This window comes from Melanostigma gelatinosum (genome assembly GCF_949748355.1).
Source record: "Melanostigma gelatinosum genome assembly, chromosome: 17".
Taxonomy (NCBI): domain Eukaryota; kingdom Metazoa; phylum Chordata; class Actinopteri; order Perciformes; family Zoarcidae; genus Melanostigma; species Melanostigma gelatinosum.
Genome location: NC_136650.1, coordinates 4,476,176 through 4,503,616, shown reverse-complemented (window position 1 = coordinate 4,503,616; position 27,441 = coordinate 4,476,176). Strand labels below are relative to the sequence as shown.

At 46.1% G+C, this 27,441-nt stretch overlaps 1 protein-coding gene across 2 annotated transcripts in view; it reads right to left on the bottom strand.

Annotated features, from left to right (window-relative positions):
- cica (capicua transcriptional repressor a) overlaps nucleotides 1-26,256 on the bottom strand; it is a 35,533-nt gene extending 9,277 nt beyond the window's left edge. Inside the window, exons 1-13 of one of the 2 annotated variants that reach the window (XM_079287849.1) lie at nucleotides 26,118-26,256; nucleotides 18,893-22,592; nucleotides 16,670-16,937; nucleotides 9,397-9,528; nucleotides 8,240-8,393; nucleotides 5,181-5,280; nucleotides 4,902-5,084; nucleotides 4,575-4,701; nucleotides 4,059-4,228; nucleotides 2,776-2,908; nucleotides 2,314-2,396; nucleotides 1,026-1,800; nucleotides 384-526 (exon numbers count right to left, since the gene is read on the bottom strand). In XM_079287849.1, the coding sequence (XP_079143975.1) occupies nucleotides 384-526; nucleotides 1,026-1,800; nucleotides 2,314-2,396; nucleotides 2,776-2,908; nucleotides 4,059-4,228; nucleotides 4,575-4,701; nucleotides 4,902-5,084; nucleotides 5,181-5,280; nucleotides 8,240-8,393; nucleotides 9,397-9,528; nucleotides 16,670-16,937; nucleotides 18,893-22,369 (5,745 nt within the window). In that variant the 5' untranslated portion in view covers nucleotides 22,370-22,592; nucleotides 26,118-26,256. The remainder of the gene's footprint in view (nucleotides 1-383; nucleotides 527-1,025; nucleotides 1,801-2,313; nucleotides 2,397-2,775; nucleotides 2,909-4,058; nucleotides 4,229-4,574; nucleotides 4,702-4,901; nucleotides 5,085-5,180; nucleotides 5,281-8,239; nucleotides 8,394-9,396; nucleotides 9,529-16,669; nucleotides 16,938-18,892; nucleotides 22,593-26,117) is intronic. The other variant, XM_079287850.1, reaches the window with a different exon arrangement.
- Between the last annotated feature and the right edge of the window lie 1,185 nt (nucleotides 26,257-27,441).

Below are 27,441 nucleotides of genomic sequence, written 5' to 3'. Positions count from 1 at the left end.
ACTGACTACTGACACTCAGATCTCCGTGGTCAACTCAGCAGACTACATGTTAGTGCACCTATATGCTGAAATTCACGGTAAATGCATTTAAACGGCGCAGACCGGGAGCGATGTGTGTGATGGTACTCTCTAAACTCAAAGAGGGAACGCTTCAAAAAGCTTTTGTCCGAATCCGACCGGTCAAAATCGGATAAAGACTGCAGCACAGAGCAGTGAAACATGAGCATAAAGCGAACTGACCTTCGAAAATCTACCTCGTTCCCATCAGGAACATGTGTCTCAGTCTTAGAATGCTGCTGATGCAGATTTGAGTACCTTGTCATCTGTCAGCAAACCTCGGGAGCTGCTCACACTCGCTTCAATCACCGCGTTGACGTTCTTACCTTGTTTCCTGTCACGGAGCCGTTCTGCACAGGAAGAGGCGGAGCTACCAGAGAAATGGAGGGATGATGAGGAGTAGACCCTGTTCTCACTGTTGCCATGGGAACCAACATCTTGCTCTGCAAGATCGGCGACTGGGTTTGGACTAACGAGTGAGAAGGAGAGAGCGGGGAGACAGAGAGAGAGAATTAAAACACTCAGCGTGAGAAACAGATGAATCGAGCCAAAAGAAGGGAGGGGAGGACGGCACAGGAGCGACAGGTGGGTGGAGACACACTGAGACATGAGAGGACATTTCAGCTTCTGATAATAGTGAAATTCCTCTCTGATAACGAGGTTGAACAATGTTCTGTTGCTTCAGACTCTTCTGAATAGAGTGATTAAGGCATGGGTGGGCGGCGGGCGCTCATACTCGTGTCTACAGTGCTTCCCCTGTCAATCATGCATCTCCCGTTTATGTAAGACAATCACATCTATTTTCAGAGCTTCCTGCGGAGATGATTAATAGAAAATAAGGGACTTACAGCAAAAAGAGAAGAATTTAAGAAAGACTCTTTTCCAGGTCTCAGTGGAGACCGGTGAAAACACTGAGACTAAACTGATTTGTTCTTTCTTTATCAGCCAACCGCTGCTCTCTGTCTCACCTCTGGTTCCGGGGCTGACTGATGCAACTCTGATGCCCGCCCCCGAGTGTATGCCATTGGCCAGGGCGGCATTGGCGGGCAGGGAGAGAATTTGCTGGTGGGTGAGTTGAGGGGAGGAGGGGCCCTCGGTGGGCAAGATGTACTGGACCTGCGCTAGCGGCTTGGGGCCGGCGGGAGGTGTGATTGTGGAGGTGACGCCGGAGGTGTGATTGTGGGTGGCGGGAAAGGACCCTCCCAGAACTAGGCTAGTGACCAGGCCGCTGCCCCCAACAGGAGTTACACTGACTGGACCGGGGGAGGAGGATGAGGACAGGTACCCACCACCCGCGGCGATTGGCAGCTGCTGAGGTCCGCCTCCTCCAATCAGGAGAGCGGCTTTCTTGTCCTGAGGCAGGGAGTTGCCGGTGACGGCTCCTTCCTCTGGCGTGCTGGCGATGGGTCGCACCACATTGGTCACCATTGTGGGGGACGTGCGGACAGCACCAAGGACCTGGGTCAAACCCTGCTGTGCCAAAGCGAGGGGAGCCTGGCTGCTGGATGGATGAGAGAAGACCCCACCACCTCCTTCTCCTCCATCTGCTGCTGCTTCTTCTCCCTTGGATCTTCCCTCGCTCCCCTCCTCTCCTCCGTCTCTCTTTCTCTTCCTCTCGGACCCCCCTTCACCTCCTCCTCCTCCTCCTCCTCCTCCGTTCCCTTTAGCGGAGGTGGAGCCGGAGTGAGGAGTGGAGGGAGAGCAAGAAGGGAGAGAGGAGCAAGCCACTGGCTGGAAGCCATGCTGGAGGGAAGAAAGAGAGAGACGGAGGGATCAAAGCTGGGAAAGTTACGATGTAAAGTTCTCTTCTACTTCATGAACACATGAAACTTACTTAAGAGCTCACAGTACCTCTGGAAAATCTGTGAGTTTTAAATGCTTGATGGGGATAAAGGCACCACCAACGATATGAGGTCTTTAATGCAGAATTATACTGTTGGTAAAGAAGGCAACTCTACAAGGCTCAATACCTACAAAAATAATCCATCTACATCAATACTTAACTCATACGTGTGATGAAGACCCAGATTCAGTTTTTACTAAATGTGGTACCTCATGCCTTGATGCAAAGCCTATATATGGAATAAAAGTATGAAATAAAAAATGTTATCGAATCTAAAATCCATAATATTATATAATATATATGCAGTGCAAAATGAGGGAGGAGAGACACGCGGTTGCCCAGAAAATCAAGCTCAAAGTGAAGTCGACTGTGGAACGTGATTCCAATGACTTGATGATGACGACTGCAGCTACCTGTCCGTCTGGTTCGTCTTCATCGCTGTCCGTCACTCTCTCCTTACACTTGAGGTCGATGGAGCCTTCAGGACAGGAATCCTCTGAGGGTGGGGTGAGAAGTTAGCACATTTCAGCAAAAGGGGACTTAACGCACAATATTCTTCTAACTGCTCTCTGTTTGCAATCAGTGCCTTCAAACCACCAGTATCAGCATCAAATGGCCAATTATGAGCTATTGTTAAATTCTAGCACGAGCAACTAACAGTCCCGGGGCTGAGGCTTACCAGATGATACAGCTTCTTTTTTTCTTTTTTAGCATTTAGATGTTTTGCTAAAACCGTCATTCTGATTATGAAGTGTCGGTGTCTATTTTTGAAGACACACTGATCGTTGTGGGAACTGAAACTATGACTTTTGTGGTTGTGCAACAACAGCCTCTCCCAACAGCCACTAGACCGCCGTGCTGATCACCTAACTCACCCATGGCGTCGTCGTCTCCCTCTTCCTCACAGATGACCATGCGCTCTTCATCGCTGGTCACGTCCTCGCTGAGCCTACCCTTGTACAGGGCCTGAGGCGGGGGCTGACGGCGAAACAGACTCGCCCCCTCCTCCTGACAGGAAAGGCAAAAGGAGAAGCACATTTTACAGTTTTACAACCTAACTATGAAGCATGAATCTCAGTCTGTGTGTCCTTCGCATGTCTCGCGAACCCATCCGACCTACTTCACACTTGGTGGGTGTTTTGCTGCGGACCCAAGGACATGCAGTATTAAAATTGCCGTAATTCGGACATGCGACAACGTCAATATTAATACGCTTTGAATAAACAAGCTTTGGGCAGTGGGGGCGGTGCTTCAGGAAACTGTAGACAAGCATGTTTGCCACACAGCTGGCCTTTAAAGGCCGCGGCTCAACTGCACTTCACTTTTGCTGCTGGATGCACCAACGTTATCACGGAACTCTTCTTCACTTCCAGAGAAACAAACAAGAGCTCCGAAACAGCCACGCCCTCAAACAGGCACTGCACCAGTAAACTTAAAAACTAAGAAAGTAAAACCCTAAGTACTTCAGAAGAACACTTCAGACAGAAGTAATAAAGCTATTATCAAGGCATGGATACGGTGCTGCCGCCAGCATTAAATGAAAGCCTTTAAAACAAAAGAGCTCCCATGCAGGTCTATCCCACTGTGATGAGGAGTGTAGCAGCAAACACCACGGTGCCTTCAAAGGCACTAAAACACCAGTAGAGAGTGAAACCTTTGAAGTTGGAGGGCTGAGCTCCCCCCGGAGCTTTCGGTGGGCTTTCAGCGGCAACAACTCAAGCCCTCACACAAAGAACCTACAGAGTCCATTTGAACAGTTCTTTTTGAACGACGTGCTTTCAGTCGTGGAGTTCAACCGAAATGCTTTGCAGCGTGAAGGACACACGTCTGCTGTCTATAAATACACACACGTATGTTGGTGCGTAGGCGCTCTCATACACACAAGCATTAGCCCAGATTCTGTTTTTTAGAAAGAATTACTTCAGTCTGCTTTCATTCTCTGCATTTCTTTACTTGATTTAGTTCTGTCTTTGTTCTCTTGGCTGCAACAAATACAGTGTTAAAGTGCTTGAATACTGACTTGACTGTAAAGCACATGATTTTAATTCTCTCCAGCTTGAAGATTAAACTAGCTGGTGATCGTGAACAGTTTGCTTCACATTCTTTAATCTCCCGAGTCTGTTTGCTGCCTTCGAGCTACAGATCAACAACCGCCTACCTTCTCCAGGTCTCTCTCCCTCTGCTCCAGGGTGTGCACGGCACTCTGGGAAAAGGCTCGGGGACGCGGGTGCTGCCCTGCAAACAGCCCCACTCGGCGCTCCGATCCCATTGGCCAGCACGAGCCTCCTCCCTTCTCCCCCTCCGGCACCTGAGACTCCGGATGGGGATCTGGAGGAGAGAGGAGTCTGATCAAAGATAAACTATCACAGTGAGTCATGTATGGAGTAGATCAACAAAACTAGTTCCACATAAATCCACACCAACGCGCTGTCTTAGAGCATCGGCAAAAAAACGCCTGCGGTGTGCAATAAGAAATGTGTATGTTTTCTATAATGACGGTTCATCATGTCAGACGATGGTTCAGTATTGCTGAATATGTTTTAAAGGATCTACCCCAGACAAAAAGAGAGTCAAAGCAGTTGATGATTCACTGACTGTTTTCCTTGTAAAAGCCTTTTTGTGTTATGGTCTGGAAATGCTCCACACACACACACACACACACACACACACACACCTATGCTCTCTGACATGCTCCTCTCCCGTGAATCCTTTGGCAACCCACGGCCCTCCGACAGCGACTTCCTGCGGTCCTTGTTACACCACTTCCAGTCTGGGTGGGCTCTGAAGTGGGCCTCTTTCACCTGGAGGAGGAGGAGGAGAGGGTCTTTAACGTTTTTCAGCAACTTATTCCAGACAAGCTGCTATTAATGTTGGTGAATCTGGATGTATAGAGCACAAAATGAAAAGCTCTCATATACCGGCTGAAAAGTCACTACTTCATAAACTGCACACTGCAAAACAAACCGAAAAATAAGAGCCAAATAAGGAATTCTATCTTCACCTGGAAGGCCAGATCGTGGTACTGCTGCTTCTCGTTGGCCCCCAGAGCGTACCACCACTCCCCCAGGATCTTGCTGACTGTTCGGTTGTCTTGGTTGGGATGTCGCTGGTGCACCAGGGCCCGGTGGCGCTTGCTGAAGATCATGAATGCGTTCATTGGTCGGCGGATGTGATCCTTCTCCCTCTGGTCGAGGTTTTGGAAGGGAACACAAATCTCAGTTTCATGGTGAGAATATATTTGTCTCTGCTTTTTGACCGTCCGTCTGCATGGTGGACTGACCTTCCTGTCTCCGTCCTTGGGCAGGGCGCTGAGGGACTGCGTGCGCCTCTTCATGGAGCCGGCGGAGGGCGCCGCGTCGTTGGCCACTCCCGGGGAGAACCTACGTTCACACCACAGAGGAAGAAAGGAAAACCGTTGAGTCCAAAAGACACGGGAGATTAAGGGAAATTCCTCAATGTGAGGGACTTTCAGGAAAATGACAAGGCTACAGGGTAGCGAAGGATTTAGGGAGGAATCGAAGACAATAGTCATCGTTTATTAAGATACTGTGTATCAGAGTGTGGAGTCCACTCTTTATTTAATAGTTTTAATGTATTTCACACCTTTGTGGTGAAGCTCCATTTTAGCACTTGAAGAGTATGACATGCGACGGTGTCCATCCATAGCTAAAGTATAAACCATGTTGCCTTTTTGATTACAGCGGTTACCTGCAGTTTGATTGTTGACTCTACAACACACAGCCTAGAGAACACACGTCAGACAAACAGAACAGTGTCTCCCCACTTTTCCTTTAATTTACCGTGGACGTAATCTGGACACTTCTCTTTTATCTGTTCAGCCTTGGCTGTCATCACATACGCATGCCAACTACTGAGTATTTATTTGGTTGATTCCACAGAAACGGCTGTTTCTACTACCACTAATGAATTGCAATGGACCACTGGATTGTTTCAAGGAAAGATCACCCTGACACACAAATGCTGTCACAGACTGGCTCAAGTTTGGATTACTATCGTGTCGGAGAAACTGAGCAGCAAAAAAGACATTAGTTTGTACACAGATTCTTATTATGACTCTAAAATATAGAACAGTTGATATGAGTGATGAAAGACAACATGAATAATAAAACTAAATACTGGAAAAAGGAAATTCACTGGTTCATTTAAAAAAAATTAAACACACCAGTGATGAAACAAAACGGCAGACCAATAAATCAGTGGTGAATAAAGCTGGACGGATGGTGATCATTGTGACCATTAGAGAAGTCTTTTGAAAATGTGAGCCAGCAGACAGAACGTCTGAAGCTTTCAGCTGTGAGTGAACTCAGTGAAGTTGCCACTTTTTTTTGCCCTCTTGTTGAGTGTTACTAAAGCCTTTTAAAAAAAAAATGATATACCGCAATCACATAAATACAACAAAGATTAAATAAGCAGAAAGGAGGAAAAGAGTGACGGCAGAAGGTCCGTGAAGGTAGAAACTAAGCCAGAGCAATCATGAGGTGTCAGGGAGTTCGGCTGGGAAAGCACAAAAGAAATACAGAAACAAGAAAGCAAAAAGGGGGTGATAGACTGAGAATTGACAGATAAGAAGTGGCAGATAAAAAGCAAACAAATACATCAAAAGAATGTATGTCATGCTCCCTACAGTGGGAGGTGTATTTGTGTAGCCGGGGGCATCATTTGGAGCTCAAAATCCTGTTAAAAGAGTCGGCTTTGTTATTATTCATGACGTTAGTCTCTTCATTGAGATGCAGCCAGACTACAGTGTAGCCACTGCAACATCGAGAGATTGCTGAAGTACTTATTTTGGTGATGACAGGCCTTTGTGAGCACGGTGACCCTGAAACATTCAAAACCGCACTACCAGCCAGACATCCACGCAGCCGTCTGAGTCACTCTGAAAGAGCAGTAACCCAGCCAGACGCAGAGACGCACGCCTGAGAGGAACGGACGAGCACAGACTGTACAACTCTTTGCCAGACACATACACATACACGCAATCACACAAACAAACACACACACACACACACACACACACATACACTGATACAGCCGGGGAAAGTTGTTTGTTGTTGTTTGTTTCTTTCGAAATTCTGCTCTCAGAGGTGAATTTCGGTCCACCTGTTCTGAGCGTAGCGGCATTAAGAGTTTTAAAGTCTTCGACGCGGTCAAACTGCGTCTAATTTAACCTACAGTTGCTATCTGTTTTCTTGTGAGTCATGCACAGAGTCGCGGAAAGGAAACAATGGATTCAGTGTTTGCTCAAAATGAGTTGACAACATTTAAATGTAACACCAAAACCTTTTAAAGGTCAGAAGGTTTATTTTTTTTTCTCTCCATATTTAAAGTTGCTACGAGGAACTTTGATTTTTTTTGTTGATTTTGGTGGACAAAAGCGGCATTGTTTTTCGAGAACCAGAATCCCTTCAGAAAACCTCTCTATTTACTGCAGACGGTGTCTGACAGTCGGCCCCGTGCAGTCCTGGTTCTCCCGTGCTTCTCTTCCCTCCAGCGGGCCAAGCAATACAGCCTGGGCCTCCACCAGCGTGGTGTCGGCAGAGCAGCGAGGCCAAGCTCTGCTCCTGATTTCCTAAAAATCTGACCCGGTGGCACCGTTGACGAGCATTAAGAATAACTATATAGAAGCAGCCAATCCTCTCGCTGATGGTCTTGTTTACTTATGTAGGTCATACAGAGGCATCCGTATTAAATGAAAACTCTTTCATAACCAGTTAAAGTTCCTCACAGCAATTCTGAAGTAAATTGTAAAGTCAATTTAGCTACAGAGTTTGTTGTTTTTCAAAATGGATAAATACATATAACAATTTTGGAAATGAACATTAAGACTTTGTAGTAGTAGTAATAGTTAAAGTAGAGATCATAATTTTCACAACAATACATTTTTAAATATTATGATAATGAACCAGTTACTATGCTACAAAACAAACTGATATTCCACTTCACTGAGTTTATACGTGAATAATAGGCAGATTTAAATCACCACACTTGCATGTAAACAAGACCTAAACTGGATCAACGGTTTCCTGTGTCTGACTGGTGGACTGGCCTCATTTCACAATGTGGTCAGTGTGCCACAGCGCTACTCTACAACTGAATTTCAATTCAATCTTTTGTTTCTTGTGCTTCTTCCTCCTCTTCTCCTGATTCCATTTGCCATCCGTAGGCCATTGCTGGACACTGCTGAGCACAATTGTTGTATCTTGCCATGTTACTTTTATGTTGCCAAAGAAAAGAAGCAGAAAGCATCTCACAATGCAAAACAGCAAGCACCACGATTAATACCAGGGAGGTGGATGAAATCGGCCCCTTTGTACTTACGGGTCGTCTGTATCGCTCTCTGTCTCGCTGTCAGCCCCGCCCCTGTCTGTAGGAGGATTGTCATTGGTCGGGGGAGGGCACGACGTCGATCCCCTCTCTATGTCTGGAGGGCCAGTCCGTCCATCACTCACCAGGGCCACGCCGCAACGAGGCTCTGAAAAATAAAAGCCATTTAAAAGTTAGTTCGCGAAAAGGCTTCACGGAGGTAAGAATTGACAGAGCCATGAGTGTTAACGCAGGGCTGCCCTACATGCAGCTGATGGGCAGTTTTATTCCGGCGGTGGGAGGTGTGAGAAGCTCTGACTACAGTGACTCAGTGTTTGTTTTATACTGCAGGTGTCTTGCTAACAACGTTTATTGCAGCCCATTAGCGGGATTGCTTACTTTTACTATGTTTGGACTGGCCTCCACTTTTGAGGCCATTATAACTTGTCCGAGAATTTATGTAGCAATTAGTTCGATGGAAAAATGCTTAGAAGACAGTATACAGTATGCTTATTTGTTTAAAACAAATCCCCCTCAAAATGAAGTTGTTTTATCTTTTATGCTCATGCATCCTAAAAGTGCAAACTGTCTGAGACTGATAATGTGACACAGACATGAACAGCCATGAAGTATTATAATTTCCCAGAGTAAGCTGATCAGTCAATTGACAGAAAATGAATCCCCAACGATCTTAAATCATTTTACATAACAAAATGAAGAAAACTGGCTGGTTCCGGTCTCTGACATGTTCCGGTTTGCTGCTTTTCTTTGTCAAATATGTTAACAAACTGAATACATTTGTGTTTTTAGATTGATGATGTGACCTTGGTCTCTGAGAAACTTAAAGAGCTAAAATAAGGCCTTTAATGAAGCTCTGTGGAGGACTACTGACCGTCCCCACCACTCACAATTAGTCTCGGACTACATTTTAGCAATCTAGGCACTAAATAGTGTTATCAACAATGTTACTGGAACTATATTGGTGTGAGCTCCAACTGTGCTGATTTGCAATTCAGTCGCGACTGTTTTGGGAAACACTGCCTTGGCTGCCGGTACGTACGACCAAACACTATTTATACTGAGGGAAATACTTGTTTGTAAGATGTAGTCGTATACATGTGTGTACAAGCAGTGGTGTTTCAGAGAAAAAAAGGAGTGGGGTCATTGGCTACCTTTGCTCTGATTGACAAGCTGTTGGCCATCGGCAGGCTGGGCAGCCGCTCCTGATTGGCTGGGCTCCAGGAAAGGGACGAGCGAATGCCAAGGGAACACTGGCACCGACCGAGGCTCCACGTTGGTCCAAACTGTGGGAACGCAAAGGGGGAGAGTGAGAGAGAAAGGGAAAAAAAAATGAAATGTCATCATGTTTATCAATCTCAGTATCATGGCCAGTATCAGCATGTGAACTCCTCCACGATCGCCAGCCGGTGACGAGCTAAAGCTCTACTAAAAACTATACTTTGATAGATACTGAAGACCATGAATGGAGTTGTGTGTTCAGCCACCTACTCTGCCCCCCCCCCCCTTCCAACACACACTCGCACAGAGAACATCCCTCAGGATAATGAGAGTTGAGGGGTCATGTGGTGGGATGTGATGAGGGAACCTGTTATTTCATCCAGAGACTCCAGGCCAGTCGCTGTCTAGACTGCTGCCGAGCTTCAGACTCTCAACCATTTCAAGTCAAGAAAGACCTCAGAGCACAAGTTGAATTTATTACACAAATCTCATAACTATTGTTATAGAGATGGGTCGTATGGTTACAACAATACAGTGGCGGGCCGTGCATTTTATACCTGGGCCTTCACTGCTGGTCCTGCAGCTGAAATACCATCTTATAACCACATTGTGGCGCCACAGCTCATTTTTAAGGCTGTAACTATGTACGTCTTCGTATTAAACCGTTCAGTACGAGTCGTTTGAATCACGCTCGAGCAGTTAGAGAATGCAAAAGCCTAAATTCAGGAAAATATAATGTTCTCAGCTGGTCTGGCTGTGGGATCCACCGTCATTCCTTAATGACGTAACCAAGTTTTTTAATCTATAAACTAAATGAAATGACTATACTGTACTGACAGCTTTTTACCAAATATATTTTAAAAATCTGCATTTCATGGTTGGAAATGGCTGAAAACGCCATCTACTGTTTGAAAGCAGCCCTAATGTGTCAATTCAGGCCAATTCTAAGATACAGACAACCGTGTAGGACTAACCTACTTCACTGGTAATGTACACCGTGGAACGGAACGCAGCTATTGCACCCGCTAAACATCAAAAGGTTAGCGTTGTCGTTGCGTGCATGTTAGCATGCTAATCCTAGCATTTAGCGCAAAGCATCACTGCACCAAAACATTACCTGATTAAACGTTAGCTACATACATCTTTTGAAGAAGAAAAAAAACTAAAAACAAAGCAGAGAACGGGCCATTTGTCTAAGCTGATGAAAAGTTCACATTTTCAAGATTCATGGAATTTCACAAGACAGCACCAATGTGTAAAATAAAACCCTAAATAGCTTAATTTGTTAGTTTATAGCAGTGGTGGGACGTCAGAATCTGAATCAGAATCAGAACCGTTTATTGCCATTGTATGTTGAACATACAAGGAATTTGACATGACGGGAGGTGCGTAACATTTAACAACAATCAACAACAATCAACAGTGCAAAGTAGAAACAAATTCAATTTACAGAAAATATAAGATAAAGTGAAATATAAAATAAAGTGGAATATAAGATAAAGTGAAATATAAAGTAAAGTAAAGTGCACAAACGGACAGATAACAGGACTATAAACCAGTGAGATGAAGTGTAGTGTGAAAGTGTCGAGTGTGATAGAAGGGATGTGCGGGGGAGTGACCGGTGGAATTTGTCCTGGGGATGACAGAGTCAGTGGGGGTCCCGGGCTCTGTTGATGAGCCCGACTGCCGACGGGAAGAAACTGTTCATGTGTCGTGAGGTCTTGATGGACCTCAGCCTCCTAACATATGAGGGCCTGCAAGGCCTTCTCTGCTGGCCTAAACAGAATCACAAAGCTATCTATTTTATAATTTTATAATTTTTCTGAAATACACTACATGTATTATAATTTATAAAAATATTTTTCCCATTATCTTATTTTCTCATTGCACAGCTACTGTCTTCCTCAGGTGCTCTGCTTCCAGTGTAACACAATATGTTCACATCATAACGATACCACTGAAAGCTTTACTTCTGCTAATGCTACCACCACTATTAGTGTATTTCTACCATTCGTCTACTGCCGATACTAATACTACAACCACTAACACTACTACTACTTCTAAAATCACAAATATTACTGCATGTTTGGATACTTTGGGAATAAATGCAATATTTTGTAGTTTTATCAGCAGCATTCATTTATCTCTCGCTCTCTCTATCTTTATATATATATATATTATAATTATAAAGGATTGCATATTAAAGATTTCAGCCTCCCCTGACTGCGGTATTCCACATACAGGTCTAGCCTGTTGGAAATAAACTGGCTTTGAACTCTGCTGCAGCACTGCAATGTCCAGTTCTCGTTTCCATTAATCATTTCATAATAAAGTATTAAAATGGTCTATTTATAGCTATCCGTTCGCCAGCTTATGGCTCATCTAAAATGGAGGTCCAGATACTGCTGAGCTAGACAATGAAGAAAATGTAAACAGACCCCGGACCTGCTGTTCAAGAAGTTCTCTTTTGCAGATTCTGGTGTCACCTGACTATTATCACTGTGCAGTGCTCTGAACTTTGCAATAATACTTCACTTATGCTGCTGTTTGCATTGGGAACTTCAGCTGAGGAAGTGAGTCTTATTCAAACGTTTTATATATATTCATATCTGTGCAAATCAAATGTTTATGCTGACCTCTTTCAGTTTTGTTGTCCCTGTTTTAAGCCATGTCTTTTTCTGTGCATGTACATTGAGAACTGAACAGAATACAAGAGTCAGTATTATCCTAATACTACGATGAGACTATGCAGAGACTAGATTTCACTGTGCATAATATGTGAGAATATAAGGGTTATTTCACATGTGCAGCTGTATATCTGAATGTATATCCTAGATGAATTCAGATATACCGCTGCAACTCAAAGACAGCCAAAGTGATACCTGATTTTTAAGGTCAATATTGACAGATATTTAGCAGTTAAAAAATTATACAATATAGCTAACAATATATATATCATTTTAAATAAACACATAATTACCGCCTCCCAGTTTAATGCTTCTTCCCACCAGACATGTTACAGTTTACATCCATGTACGTCCAAAATGTCATCACTTATCCTCCTAGACATTTGTGTGAAATGGTCACGATTAACATGTGAATCCTTGAGTTATGGCCAAAAATGTGTTTCGTCCGGTCACAGTGACCTTTGACCACCAAATTCTGAATTCAATTCGCTGACGGCCCTCCTGAGATGTCACGGGAATGGGATTGACACGAGGCTACAATGGCCTTGACCTTTGACCTCCAAAATCGAATCCCTTTCTTTCAGTATTTGAGTCCAGGTGGAACGTTTAGTGTGAAATTTTAAGAAATTCCCTCAACGAGTTCCTGCGATATCACTTTCACAAGAAGGGACCGGACGTGTGGACATAGAAGTACGTACTGACAACCCATAATTATAAATGCCTCCGGCCACGGCCGTCACGGTGACAAAACAATCCCTTAAGATTTTTTTGTTGTTGCTTACGGTGAGACATTTTGCAAGTGAAACATCAATTTGTCAGTGCTCTCTGGAGACGCCGTTTCTAAATCGCCTCAAACCTTGTTTGGCATGTCTGTACTGCAATTTGTTGTTACTTATCGGCTGACATATAATGTTCATTGATACGGATATATCCGATAAAATAGCTAATACTTTCCAATTTATTGGTCAAGCTCTGTTCAATCAGCAGTGTGGAGGATACCAGGCAACTTTAGGGACTGAACCCATTTGCTTTGTTTGAAAGAATTGTCTCCATTCTCATGAAAGCTAAATGTTACCAGGAGGCTAGGTCCGACTATCAGAGACAAAAACTGATGTAAAGCTTCTGTTTGGTCACTTAGTATACAATAGCAGGTTGTTGGAAGGTTTAAGCTAAGTTTAAGACTTTTTTTCAGACAAATCCGTATTCAAGATTGAATTAATAACAAAAATAAAGAAACTACACTGGCAGAAACAGACCGCTGTGCGGACACTGTGCAAAATGACAGCTCTGTGATGAATTTGAATGACAACAGGAAATGTTTACAGGGTCAAGAAGACTGTAGTAAACCTGCTGCGTGTTAATGTAACAGTGGAAGTGAAAAATCAACACTCCTCCACCCACAGCTGTGGTTTTTATTTGGCCTGCCTTACTTTCCAACTCTGCCTGCACCAAACATCACTGTGTACGGGTGGAAATCAAACCCAAATCAATGAGAATAAATCTGTAGTCAGTAACATCTCTGCACTTTTAAATAGTCTATCTTTCTCATTGTCAAAAACTCCACAAAAAGACCAAAACTCACAATGAAATGAACTCAGACAAGTATTATCTGTTTTTGCCAAAGCCCTCTGTGCTCCATAGAGAACCATTGTTGTCAAAAACTATAAAAAAAAAAAAACATATCACCGAGGCAACAGCGTTGGACTGAGTGACATTTGACATTCTTGCAATGAACAGTGGGCACTGTAGTTAAAATGAATCTGACACACACCACACTACTGCTGTAATTACCCTCCAGAACACCAAATGTGTTGAAAATAGTCCCGAACAAATGCAACTCTTGTCTGAGTAACATTGGCTGAACAACACAGTGCCCAGCTGTTTCAGGAAATTGCTGAACCTTTTATAGAAATAAAACCATATATATTTTAAACTTCAGAATGAACATAAGGGCTGAGTGCCACAGAGTGTGGAAGTAAAGAGAGACAGACATTTGTTGAGATTTGATGAGTGAGAAAAATACAGAATTTATAGCCTTTTGCTTTAAGGTGCTGAACAAATCTGACTTGAGATCCTGAACACTTTTAAAAGGACCAGCTGACACCCTGAAGAGGCGAGCCGTGAATATTCCAGGGAAGCACCGTCGGTGGTGAGTTGTGAAAAACATCAGAGAGAGACACACTGCACAGAACGAGCCGTCTTCATGCCGTCTTTAAGGTGGGAAAATGATGCGACTCGACTGTAGATCACCTGTCATGTGACTACAAACATTACCGCCACTTGGAGAGTTTCCCAAATAACTTCTCCCGTGTGTGCAAAAAGCAATAACGCAGTTCCTGAGCCGTGCAGCGAGATGAGACCTCAGCTGAGCACTTATCCCTTCTTCACTGGAGGCTGCAGACGTACTCAGAGAGCAGTAATGAAACTTGTGATGCTAATGCAGCTGCACTTGAGCCGGGCTATATTTAGAAGGATCTCATCCGCTGGGGGCCTCCACTGCCTTCTGCCTGCGTTTGTTTCTGGGCTCCGCTGAAGCTCGGGGTGTTTTTAAAAATGTATGGCGGAGGAAACGTAACGCTACCAAGAGGCAGGTGGCCGCTAGCAGCAGTGCGAGGGATGTGAGGGAGGAATAAAAAGCACGCTCCGGTAATCACCTCGGGCCTCGACGCTTTACTGCGTTAATTCTACCGGTGGAAAGCGTGTATCCATGACAACGCGCTGGCAAATACGATAACTCCTTTTTTTTTCTGCCGCAAGTGATGAAACACATTCACATCACGGCAGACCTGCCCTTGATGCCCTGTCTGAGGTTGTTGATTGTCTGGAACAGCGAGATGAATGCATGTGTGTGTGTGTGTGTGTGGGGGGGGGGGGGGGGGGGGCTAGAGGAGGAGTGTGAATGTCCTTGTTGCTCTCTGCACTCCTGCTCTCAGTCTTGCATGTCTAGACATGTCAATATTCTCGCCCTCTTAAAGGTTTCAGTGAAACACCCCTTCTGTCTCTCTCTCTCACAAACACGGATATGAAAAGGGCGACACCCCCTGCACACGCACACTCAATAACTGTGACACTACACACACTGAGTCACGAATTACACACACACACACACACTGAGCCGCGGGTCTGGGTGGTTGCCTGCACAGCTGATTTATATCAAAACCTTTTCTGATCTTCACGCCTCAGAGGAAAAAAGGTTTCACTCTGAAGTCACCTTTACCGCCTGAGCCGAGTCATGAAATCACAGTTCAGTCAGAAAAGGGTGACGAAATGCTCAATAATTTAAAGATCCTTATGCATTAAATCTGCTACTTTTGACATTTGTGGAGAAGGATATAGAGACGACAAAAGAGATTTTTTGACAAATAATCATCAGTAATGTGGATAAAATGATTAAGCAGGTAAAGGCAAATGATGGAACAGCTTGATCAGTCTGGTAAGTTGAGAAAAGTTTGCAGTAATGCAGCCTTTAAAACCAGGAAAAGTCAACCCTTATGCCATATTATGCCATATGAGCAACCATGCAATTTGTCCTGAATGAATATATTAACTGAAAAATGTCTACATGACTTATAAATACAACCTCTTGTTTTGTCAAATGCCAGTATGAACTGTGACACTGAGATAAAAAGTATTGACAACATCTCTGCACGAACAAACTCCTGTACATTTATTCCACTTTTCAGACTGAGAAAGTGTTGTGCTAAACTGACACAAAATGAGAAATCCTGCCTTTCAATTGGAAACCATCTTCCCCGTTCCTATATTAGCAACATTTCCGAGTTTTGGTCTGAAATATTGCAAGGTTGGCATGGAAACAAGCACGCAGTATATGATTAACCCAAACACCTCTATTGCTCAGTGGCCAATTTTATTATATCCAGCAGAGTGCACACAGATCTGAGAAAAAATATTCACACAGTTTGTTGCCCAAATACATACTCTGAAAGAGGGTACGCAAAAGGGTAACGTCTGCCCCGTTTCATCCTCCCTTAAACTAAATGCTGAATGTCCTTGTGTCCACTGTGGCTGATCATAAGGGAGTCATTGATAAAGCAATTGTTTAAGGAGAAAGAGTATTTCTTAGAAAACAACAGCAGCCCAAAGCGGCACATTTCTGTCAATTATGGTATATTATAACTTAAAATAAAACATCTTTGTGAAAATAGACAATTTGCCACATACATGCCTAATAAATATGAAGTAGTAAGTCTAAGGTCAACATGTCCTGAGAAGGCAAATCAAACATCCTTTGAATATGGTTTCCTCCTTCAGTGCTAGCAAACCATGGTAAAGTGTATATGAGTCATAGCCATAACACTCTTGATGACACTCCTGTAACTCTAGAGAGATAATGAAAGCAAGAATATCTGGGCTGGAGTACACAAGCTTCAGCGTGCACATCCCTTCCTACTATAGTACGGACAAAGTGTGTCTCAGCAGACTTTGTATCTGACGGGAACAAAGGTCGAAGCCACAGTGCCGGGATGATCCCTCGCTCCCTCTCCCCGTCCTTACTCACCAGTGCCCGGCCGTCCCATGATGATTTGCTTGCGCGGAGCAGGGTAAGGCGACTCAGCTGGCAGTATGAGCGGCAGCAGGGCGGTCGGCGTGGGGTGACAGGCTACCGGCTGTGGCAGCCCCCCTCCGGAGGCGTCCTGGTGTCCCTCGGGTTTTCTCTCCCTCTCCCGGCCTCCAGAGCCAGAGGAGGACAGGATGGAGCACGACGAAGTGGGCATCACGGAGGGGCTGGACAGGGCAGGGTGACCCCCCATGGCTGGAGTCAAGGACTGGGAGGAGACATCAAAGAGGAGACGTTTGAATTCACTTTCAAGGTGGAGTTTCTCAGTCACTGACAAGATTATAGAGCAGGGGTATTCAATTCAAATTCAACGAGGTTAGAAAGAGTTTCCTCATGCAAAGGGCCGGAACATCACAATAATGAGTAACTTGCGCTATGATTTAGTGCCATATATATTGAATTAGCCAACAGTTGTATTATTGTCTGTATGTAGTCCACAACTGACTGTCAGATCAAGTAAAGAAAGTTCAATTGAATAATATCCCAACAATATTTACTGTCAGTTTTTTACTGGATGAATTATAAATAATACACAATCTAATAATAAATAAATATTCTTCTCTTGTTTCAAATAAAATAAGGGATGCATTTAAGATTAAATTACACAACAGAAAGCTTTTGGAAGATGTGCATCCTAAAATAAAGTACCGACCAAATAAATTCAACTGAATCGTCTTTGCCATGCAGCTTTAAATTCAGTTCATTCAGGTGTGAAGTGACGTCACCCAAAAAAGCCACGATATTATATTCTTGTCATCTTCTAATAAGGTAACTGTGTGTGCAGGGTATGGAGCCAAATCCAGGCCAATAGTTTTGAAAAAAAAAAATTTAACCTGAAACTTCTTTGAAAAATACAGCAATGTATTCAAAATGCAAATAAGTGAATGAAAAGGTTTTTTGTGTTGAATATAATTTTGATTGCGTTCTGGAATTGTTTTTGAATAAAATATTTATTTAAATTTTTCACTTTCATATATATTTTGATATTTGAGGTCTTAATATAATACATTAATGTATTTTTCAAAGTTCAAGACCACAGCTTAAACCTTCAGGTTCAAATGTTTTTTCAAATGATCAAAACTATTGGCCTGGATTTGGCTCCATAGCGTGGACTTTATCTGTGGTTAGTAAACCACTTGTTTCAGCTCTATTCTCTCTGTTAACATCATTGTTGGTCAGTGAATTCATGCGTTAGGATTCTGATCATACTGGGCTCTTAGGTTTATTTTCTGTGCCTTCATTTCGGATGTGGGTGGGTACGTTTGCTCAAAAGATTTGTTCTTTGTCTTGTAGTGGCGCTTCATATTACCGCTTTTAATAATCGCCACGGTCTCTGAACATATGAGACACACTGGTTTTAAACTGCTCGTGGGAAGAATGAACATTTAAGAGTTTGTCCATTCTTGGTTAAAGGCTCTGGTCTCGCTGACCACGTTTCTGTTTTTCGAGAACGCCATGGTCCGCCTATTAGTGACCCATCTTATAGAGATCATACATCGTCCAGGTTAGGATGTCAAAACTACATTCTGAATCAGTGTAAATAGACACTTTTGTAAGATCAGCATAATTTGACCAAATGGACTTCGATAGTAAATTAACTTGTATAACGCCTTTCTAGTCTTCCGACCACTTGCAGCGCTTTACAGTACATGCCGTCATTCACCCATTCATACACTGACGGTAGGGACTACCATGCAAGGTGCCACTTGCCCATCAGGACATAACAAATTCACATTCACACCTATTCATACACATATGGCGCAGCCTTTGGGAGCAATTTGGGGTTAAGTGTCTTACCCAAGTACACTTTGACATGAATTGGATGCTTCCAATTGGAAGACAACCTCTGAGCAACAGCCGCGCCTGCTACCAACAGCAACTTACGCAACAAAAAGCATTTTAGGAATTTTAGGAACCACTCAAAATACATAATACTATTAAATGGATGTTCTTTATTTTTTAGGACCTCAGGCTCATGAAAGTCACCCACTTGTACTAAGGTTGGTTGATATGACATTATATGACCAAAAAAAGATACTACTTTGCTCTACCATTTCTTATATTATTATATATTTTTATACCATGAAGACTTTATCCACATGGCCAATCCCTATGCTGCATTTGATCATATTACACAAAAACAGAACAAAATGACTAGCTTACCGAGCTGGACGTGACCAGGACAAGAGTGGATGTGGGGTTGCGCAGGAGAACTGCACCGTTGGTGGTGGCCCCGTTGATAGGAACGGGGACCTGGAGGCCTGGGAGAGCTGCGTGTTGAGGCTGGCTGTGCTCTCTGGACCTGCTCCTCTCTCTCCTCCCCAACGGGCCATCAGAGAACTTAGCCAGGGGGACATCTGGGTTGCGGACAATGACTGGGGAATCACGGAGTGGCACAATGCGGCGTGGGGATGGTTCCAGGGGCAGCGGGGAGGGAGGGGTGGGAGAGACCAGCATAGGCGGAGGAGTGGAGGCAGCGGAGGATGGTGGCCTGCTGGTGGCGCTACGAGGCCGGGGAAAAGAAAGTGAGGAGGGGGTTGTGGGCTGACTATGGGGGGAGAGGACCCTGAAGGCGGCAGGGTTGTGGCCCAGGGTTGAGTCTCCCATCATGCCCACCAGCTGTTGTTGGTCAGGTTTGGTCTGGTAGTCCTGGATTGCAGGCAGCGGAGGGGGCGGGTGGGTGTCAAGCTTCCTTTTGCTAGGGCTCATGGGGACTGTGAAAGTGAGATTGGTCTGAAAAGTGGGCACAATCCCCGACAGGTGGCGCTCTCGGTCAAGGCCTGGTGTACCCATTTTAGTGCCGCTAAGCTGGCGATGGCGGCGCGGAGTAAGTGAGGCAGGAGCAGTGATGGGGCTGAAATTGGCAGGGCGAAAGCCAAAGAGCGGAGAGGGTGAGGGTGATGGGGTGGGTGAGAAGGGCGACTGATTGGAGATAGGCGAGTATGAGGGTGTGCCTGAGCGGGAGCCCCCCAGGGAGACCAGCATGGTCGCTGCCTCACACTCATCAAAGTCAAAACGAGAGAGGTCCTGAGGGAGCAGAGAGGGAAGGACCAGGCGAGGGCGGGAGTCTCCTCCGCGGCTGCTGGCCTCGCTGCTTTCGCGCGATGTCTCATCCCAGTCAAACTCTGAGCTAGCTCTTCCACCGCTCATTCGGAGGTCAGACGGCGTCAAGGTCCCTGTGCTGCTGGCTCCACCCCGTTCCCGGCTACCTCCACTGGCTTCCATCTCCTTGGTCCTCATTGAGAGGTGTCTGGAGCAGTATCCTCGGCGCTGGGACTCTTTTGAGCAGCCTTCCCTGGAGCACAACCTCCTCCACTGCTTCCCATTGAACTTCTTACGGATGCCTGTTGGCGTGCACACCACATCTCCCTTCTTGTACTTTTGCTGGGCAGCTGTCAGTGGGGTGCGGGAACGTGAGGAGGAGGAGGATGAACCTGATCCAGATCCAACGCCACCACCAGCTCCTCCACTGGAAGAACATCCTCCTTGGGCCTTCTCTACTCTGGAGGAGGATGCGGTGGAAGAGGAGATGGGAGGGAGAGGGGGAAGCTGAGGGGTGATAATGACAGCTGCTGCAGTTGTTGGGTCAAGGCCTAATAGGACAGGTGAAGGAGGGGGGTGGGGGTTCAAGGCCAGGTGAGTAGAGGGTACCCCGATGCCCCGCACCACAGAAAGGTGGGGATTGAGGTAGCCAGGCGGGGGCTTAGAGATGATGTGGCGGTGCAGGGGAAGTGCCATTTGTTTGGCCCCAGGTATGATCATTGGAAGCATGTTAAAGTGAGACACTTCCATGTCTTCTTCGGGGGTAAGTGGCATGTATGGGTGGTGTTGCTGCTGTTGTTGGTGCTGTTGCTGCTTCGCATTGTTCTCCCTTTCTTGCTCTCTTTCCTGTATTCTCTGGAGGTCCCTCTCCCTCTCTAAGTCTTTCTCAATTTCCCACTCTCGGCCTGGAGCCAGGCTGAGGACTGAGGCTGGGGTGACTGGGGAGGTAATGCTGTGGCCTGATGTGGAGGAAACCGGGACCATACCTGGGTAGGGTATTCCCCTCCCCAACACTGACCCCACGCCGGGTGTCATCCCCCGGCTCAAACGACACACCTCCTGCTCCACATCTATCTCCTCCCTGTCCTCCCGTTCCATTTCCTTGTCTCTGACCCCCTCCTCTCCATCCCGTCCCCCTCCAGACGGCAGATCCAGGTCCCATGGTGGCACCAGAAGCCGGAGTGTTTGTCGGGAGACCCACACTGCCTGGGTCCCAACAGCTGTCCCTCTGCCATCCTCTTCCTCGTTCACGGAATCAGATCTTTCCTCAGACAGCAGGACTCGGTAGCGGTTGGCCACCGCAGGGTGAGTGTCCACCTGGGTCACCACACCTTCTCGGTACCACTGCCACTGACCCTCGCTGCCCTCCTCATTTCCAAATGGTACGCAGACACGGGTGCCAATAGCTATTGGATGGACACCAGGCGGTGGGGCATCTAGGATAATGTCCACCACCCCTGGGGGGCCGTCATGTTGATACGGATAACGCCACAGCGTCTTCTCACCATTCAGTTGCACCTCCAGGCTTCCAAATTCACCGCTGACCTTACGCACCACTCCAGCCCGAAACACCAAGTCTGAAATCCCCCCCTCGTCCCTGCATTCGCCTTCTCCCTCTCCGTCACTTCTTCCCCTGAGCTGTCGAGCGAGGACACGCTGATTCTTCATTCCTTTGGCGAGGGCGTCAGACAGTGCATCAGGGAGACTGGGTAGTGCGTGTGTAGACATCTGTGTGAGGGCGTGTGTGTCGCCGACTACTTCCAGGTCAGCTGAGTGCTCGCTGGCGGTGTCTGTAGAGGAGCAACGGGGTAGGAGGACGGGCGACGTTCGCTCCGCATCTCTTGCCCCTTCAACTCCTCCGGGCCTTTCCCTGTCCCCTGCCAGCGTCAGCGTAGGGGGTCCTGGGGAGCCGTCCTGATGCCCCTCCCTGTCAGTGGTCCTGCTGTGAAAGTTGTCAATCAGGCTCCTGCTCTGACTGTTGCCATCAGGGTGAGAGACACAGATGTCTTTTCCTGAACCTGTTGACCCGTGGTTAATAACCCCACCACTAAGAGGAAGAGGCGGGGGCGTGCTGGAGGAAGGGCTGCTATGGTTACCAAGAGCAGACAAGCAGTGTTCAGAGGTGTATTTCTTCTTGGGAACGCGGGCCTTGAAGGTGGCCGTTTTTCGGCTGGAGGCGGGGTTTGGGCTGTTGTTGGCGCTGGGTGTACTACTGTTACTACAACTACTACCACCACTGTCACTGTGGCTGCTGCCGCTCACAGCTGACCTCCCTGGTCTATCATCCGAGGATGTCAAAAATTTCCCAGAATCCATCACAAGTGATCCTGTCGTTTCTGACAGTGCTTCTCTGTGAAGACCCTGCTCCTCTGAAGTGTCCCTCGCTCTGATTGGGTCTGTCTGGGAGGACTCGGACTGTGGATTAGAAGAAAATGGGGAGGAGGGTGTTCGGTTTTGTGGGGATCTGCTTCTGTCTCTGCTCTCATCTGAGTCTCTCTTCTCCCCTCCTTCGGGGGCATCCCCCATTCCGCGACGTTTCCCCCCTTTGGCCCGGGTGGAGGGAGGAGAGCGCCGGCCCTGCTTTTTTATCGGCTTCATCTTTTCATCTAGCTTGCCTTTTCTCTAAACAAGCCCTTTTATTTATTTATCCCAGAGATTCTCTTTGGCGTTCCTCTCTTGTTTTGCCTTGCTTTTTTTTTTTCCTTCTTCCCCCTCCTTTTATATTATCTCTATTTTTTCTCCTCTGCCGGGGCCTCTCTCTCTCATCCTGTCTTGTCTTTGTTGCGCGACTTCAGCACTTGCCCACCTTATTCCAGAGACTCTAAAAGAAAGGGAACAGGGAGCGCGGGTTACTCATGTGGCTAACACGTTCAGAAATTCAAAAAGCCCATTCACCACGACAGATAGCTACCAACTGCATGGCTTTGAGTGCAAAAGTGACTGATTGGATCAAAATCAAACATCTGTGAAGACATTAAAGAGACATGAAAGTAATTCAAAATGAAAGCACAGCAAAGTGGGACTTTATGATCACACAAAAATGATCATAAAAAATAACCAGTAATAACCAGTTAAATATGAACATTAATTCTAAAAAAAAGTATTCTGCGCTAAACGATGCACCATCGTACGAGAGTAGTAATGAAAATGACTCATCTACAAATTCATTACACATTAATTCATTACATAACAGGTTCTACTCACATTACACAAGGCCTGCATCCATACCAGGTACATATTGAAAACAGGAGGCCATATTGTAGGGGTAAACACTAAGTAGGCTCACAACACAGTATGGAAATAGTGAGGAGCACTTTGCAATTTGCCCAGACAAGCCTTTCTGCACGCACACACACACTCTCTCATACACACACACACACACACACACACACACACTACCGTACTTCTTGGCCGGGGCAGTAGAGGCGGGGGAATTCCTTGTTCGCTCGCATATTGAAACCCTTCTTCTCTCTCTCTCCCTCTGTGGCGACCTTTATCTATGTATTTCAAAGCAGAGTCAATCCGCCCCTACAAACTCAATTTCCTGTTGAAGACCATTACCTAACTTCCTGTTACTTTATTCGTCCTTCTCTCTTTGCTACTATTACACTTTCATTCTTATCCCCTGACTGTCTTCTCTCTTCTCTCTCTGATATTGATTCCTACCTCTTCATCTGTCCTTTTCTCTCCTCTCCTTCCACTTAAGTCTCTATCCTCATTTTGTGCTGCAGTCTCCGAGAAAAAGCAGAGTTGTTACGATGAATTGCCATTCCGCACCAGAGTCGTTCAGCATCGCTGCTAGCCATGCCAGAGTCATTCAGAATATCTCCCATTCCACAGCGAACTCATTCACACCTCTGCCCCCGTTTAGAAAGTAAAACAGATTGATTTTGCCGACTTGTTGAACGGGAGACTGTTGTCATTTAACTGGTTTGTTTTCCGTGTGGCTGATACGCGCGGGACTTGCCTCGGGTACTCGGTGCTGTGTGCTCTGCCTCGTTTCTTCCAACATAAGAGTCTCCACAGAGCTGCGAGCGCCAGAAAGACGTTAACAACACGCGTAAAAGAGTGAGAATCAAACCCCCCCCCCCAACTGCTCTGTCGGCTTCTCTGAAAAATTCTCACTCCAATATTGACTGTGAAAATGTTCTGGATTGATGTCTATTATCCACCGCTATGTCTACTTGTCAGTGGCTGTTTGACTGTCTGTTAACTTCCATGTCTGCCTGTCTGTCCCCGTCTCTCCATCCATCCTCCAACCAGTCTCTTCCAACTCCGTCTCTTTTCCCTTCTGTTGCCTCCCTGTTTGTCTGCGCATTCATTCAGGTCCTCTTAATATCTGCCACATCATATTGGCTAGAGAGAAATCCATTTTCAGAGATAAGGGCCGCCTGTCTCAAGGCCACACACACATACACACACACACACACAGCAAACATCTATGTGATGATAGTTAGGAGTGCAGACAGAGAGCCAGGGAGCTAATAGCTGTCACTGTGCTCTATGCAAATCCCTATTTAGGACAGACAGCCATAGAGCAGCCATCATAAAATAATTTGGCAGCCGGCCTTACTTGGTCACGATAGAGGTATGCTACGTGTGTTTACTCAGTAGTGCGCCGTGTACAACAGCTGGTGTCAGAGTCATGGGCCTGGTGATAACAGCTTAAAGACAAACTGACGCAACTCACTCGCCCCGCAGTGCAACGCAGAGCAAGGAAGCCCATATGGGAGCTATAGTAGGCCTCCTATGTTTCATGTGCAGTGATCAAAGCAGAGCGCTATCTGCTCATCGGGTATACACGACCTGCAGATTGGCTAGTTTGGTCATATTTTATTTGCAGAAATGGTGTTTACCTTCTCTTATACACAAATAAATGGTAGAAATCGAGCTGAAGCGAGACATGCGTGGTGACAAAAACATGGAACTGCCGCCTTTAAAACCGCAACTGGGCTACGACAAACTAATAACAGCTGAGGTGAAATGCAAAAGATTATAATATTGGATATTAAGTGTGTTAACTTGATCATTTTTATGCTATACAACTGCATATGCCCTCCACACATTGTTTTTGCCAACCTTGCCATACATTCACTATAATTCACTATCTAAAATTTGCCAGACCTTTCGGTCCTTTACGGTATGGTTTGACCTCCTGTGGAGATGCTAGATCTTTTTTATTTTAATGGTACATTTCTGACCCCGCGCCAAACTGCATTTTCAAAAGTTGTGTCAATCGCAGAGCCCCTCTTTAAAAGTGTATAACAGGATCACTACGGTGCTTTATTAAGGAGAGGCCAGTATAAATGTATTCACCAGAGCAGATAACAGCATCTAACTTCTCCACACAAGGTGCAAAGCACAAGTTATAAAACTACAGGAGGTGAATACGTCACCTCTGCTTTATCTGGATACCGTGTATGTGTCAAGCCCTCGTAGTAACGCGAGTACTACCAGCTTTTACTCTACAACACAGCAGGCCGTGGCGTGCAGCGACCAGGCCTCAACTACACACACACACACACACACACACAGAGACACAAGGCCGCTTGGAAATCCTCAACTCACTGTCACCGGGAAATAACCGGTTTAACGGGCATATTAACCACTTAATACCGTGTAATACGGCCGCACTCCCCGTGTTGCGTGACAGCGTGAAAGGTCCCAAACAGATGAACGCGTTAACTTTGTCGATCCGCTCCACGGTCACAACACAACGACCAAAACAGCGGACACAAGTCGGCCGTTTTGGCCCATCCGAAAGTGACAGTCGTCTGAAAGGGTAGCTAAAACTAGCCGGATAACTTTGTGGTGACCCTCGTCGTTATTTGCGTTATTGCGACCGAGATACAAAGAAGGGGAAAGTGTCAATGTGTGAACTAAACTAGTCCAAAGGAGAAGGCCCTCGAGCCGCTTCAAAAACACGTTAATTCAAACAGCCACGTTGATTCGTGGAAAAAAAGAGGAAGAAAATATGTAACACAGACAGAGGAGGAGGGAATGACAAGGGACTTTTCGAGGTTTCGATACAACGCAGGACGAATAACAGTTGTTTCTAGGAAGTCCGACGGCAGTTATGGCGTTTAATTTATTTCTAGTGGAAAAGTTTCAAGCTCACTATGTCTATCGGCACCGCTCCCTTTTTTTTCGCAGAAGACACACAATCCGCCCTCCACTCCTCTCCGTGGGCTTTACCCACATATTGGGAAGAAATATGGTGAACAGCTCAACTGCTAATACTGATTATGGCCACGGTAAACAAGAACAGCGATAGCGGCTCGGCGAGAGCACAACAAGCCCCACTGCAGTGCTGCAGGAGACAGATTTGTGGGCAGCTTATACTCACCCGAGCTAATGTAGCACCCCAGTGTGGTTATCTGGTGAGTCCGCCGGGTAAAATAGGGCAGGTCGGCTGGTCGTCCGCAGCTGCCAATTAGCGGCGCTTCATGTTTCTCCGGCAAAGCAACTTAAAAGGAGGAAAAAACTACTGCCCCTGTACATTCTACACTACAGTCGCAAAATGGTGAATGAAGCCCCGAAGCCTTGACAACCAGCCCGTGCGGCCAATCGCGGGGCACGAACGCGTACAGTAGCCAATGGGATCCCGCGTAAGGGGAGCAGAGGCGGAGCCCCGCGTCAAAGTAAATTTGATCGGCGGCGCGCCGCGGCCAATCTGAGTGTGGGAAAACACAGAACAGCTGTTGGGAGAGCGAGGCTGCGGTGGCCAATGGGGCTCCTATGTGGGCATGTCTGCGACTTTGTCGGGCACGCAGGACGGGATTGAGATCTTTCTCTCTCTCTTTCTTTCTTCATTCTTTTCATCCCCTCTTTGTCTACAAACACGGGAAACGCGCGTAGACCGAGGAGACGGTGTCTGTCTTCTCTTTTTTTTTAACGGGTTGGGCTTGTTTCGATAGAATAAACACACTGACGTGACATTATCAAATTTAATAGAGATCAATATGTCATGTCCCAAGCTGTCTCGCGTATTATAACTACAGCTCACACTTTTATATCACAGCTTTAATAAGAGTAGACAACTCTCTGTGAGCTATCTATTCATCTGTATGCATGGCAGCGGCGTCTCCACTATGATCCACGTGAGCCACAGGTTGAGTGTAGTTTCAGGGGAACCGCAGAGAACACCAACTCCCAAATTCTCATGCTTTCTTCCTGCCCATCCCTCTCACAAACTCACTCTCTCCCTCACTCTCTCCCTCCCTCCCAGCTAATCAGAAGGCGCTCTACACAGCGCCTTCTACACGGCGTCCCTTAGTCCCGCCTTCCCCCGCGAATCAGGACAGCCGCTGGCTGGCTATACGTCACCGGAGCAGCGTGTGATTGGCCGTGAGGCCCGGGTTCTGCAGGCCAATGACCGAATGCTGCGGTGAGGTCATTAATGCTTGTTGCCATCAGCTTGGCCAAACAGGAAGAGTGAAACCCCAGTGAGTCAATTTGGTCCAAACATGGGATCAGTGTGTAACATGCTGTTACACACTGACGAAGAACACGAGACAAACATACAAACAGGCTGAGTTAGACACGCATGAGTGCTCGAACACAGACACACACAGACAGACAGACAAGACACACACACACACACGCACACAACACAGTGGCAATCCGCTGTTATTCCGCAACACACTAATGGTGTGTGTGGATTGCTGTGT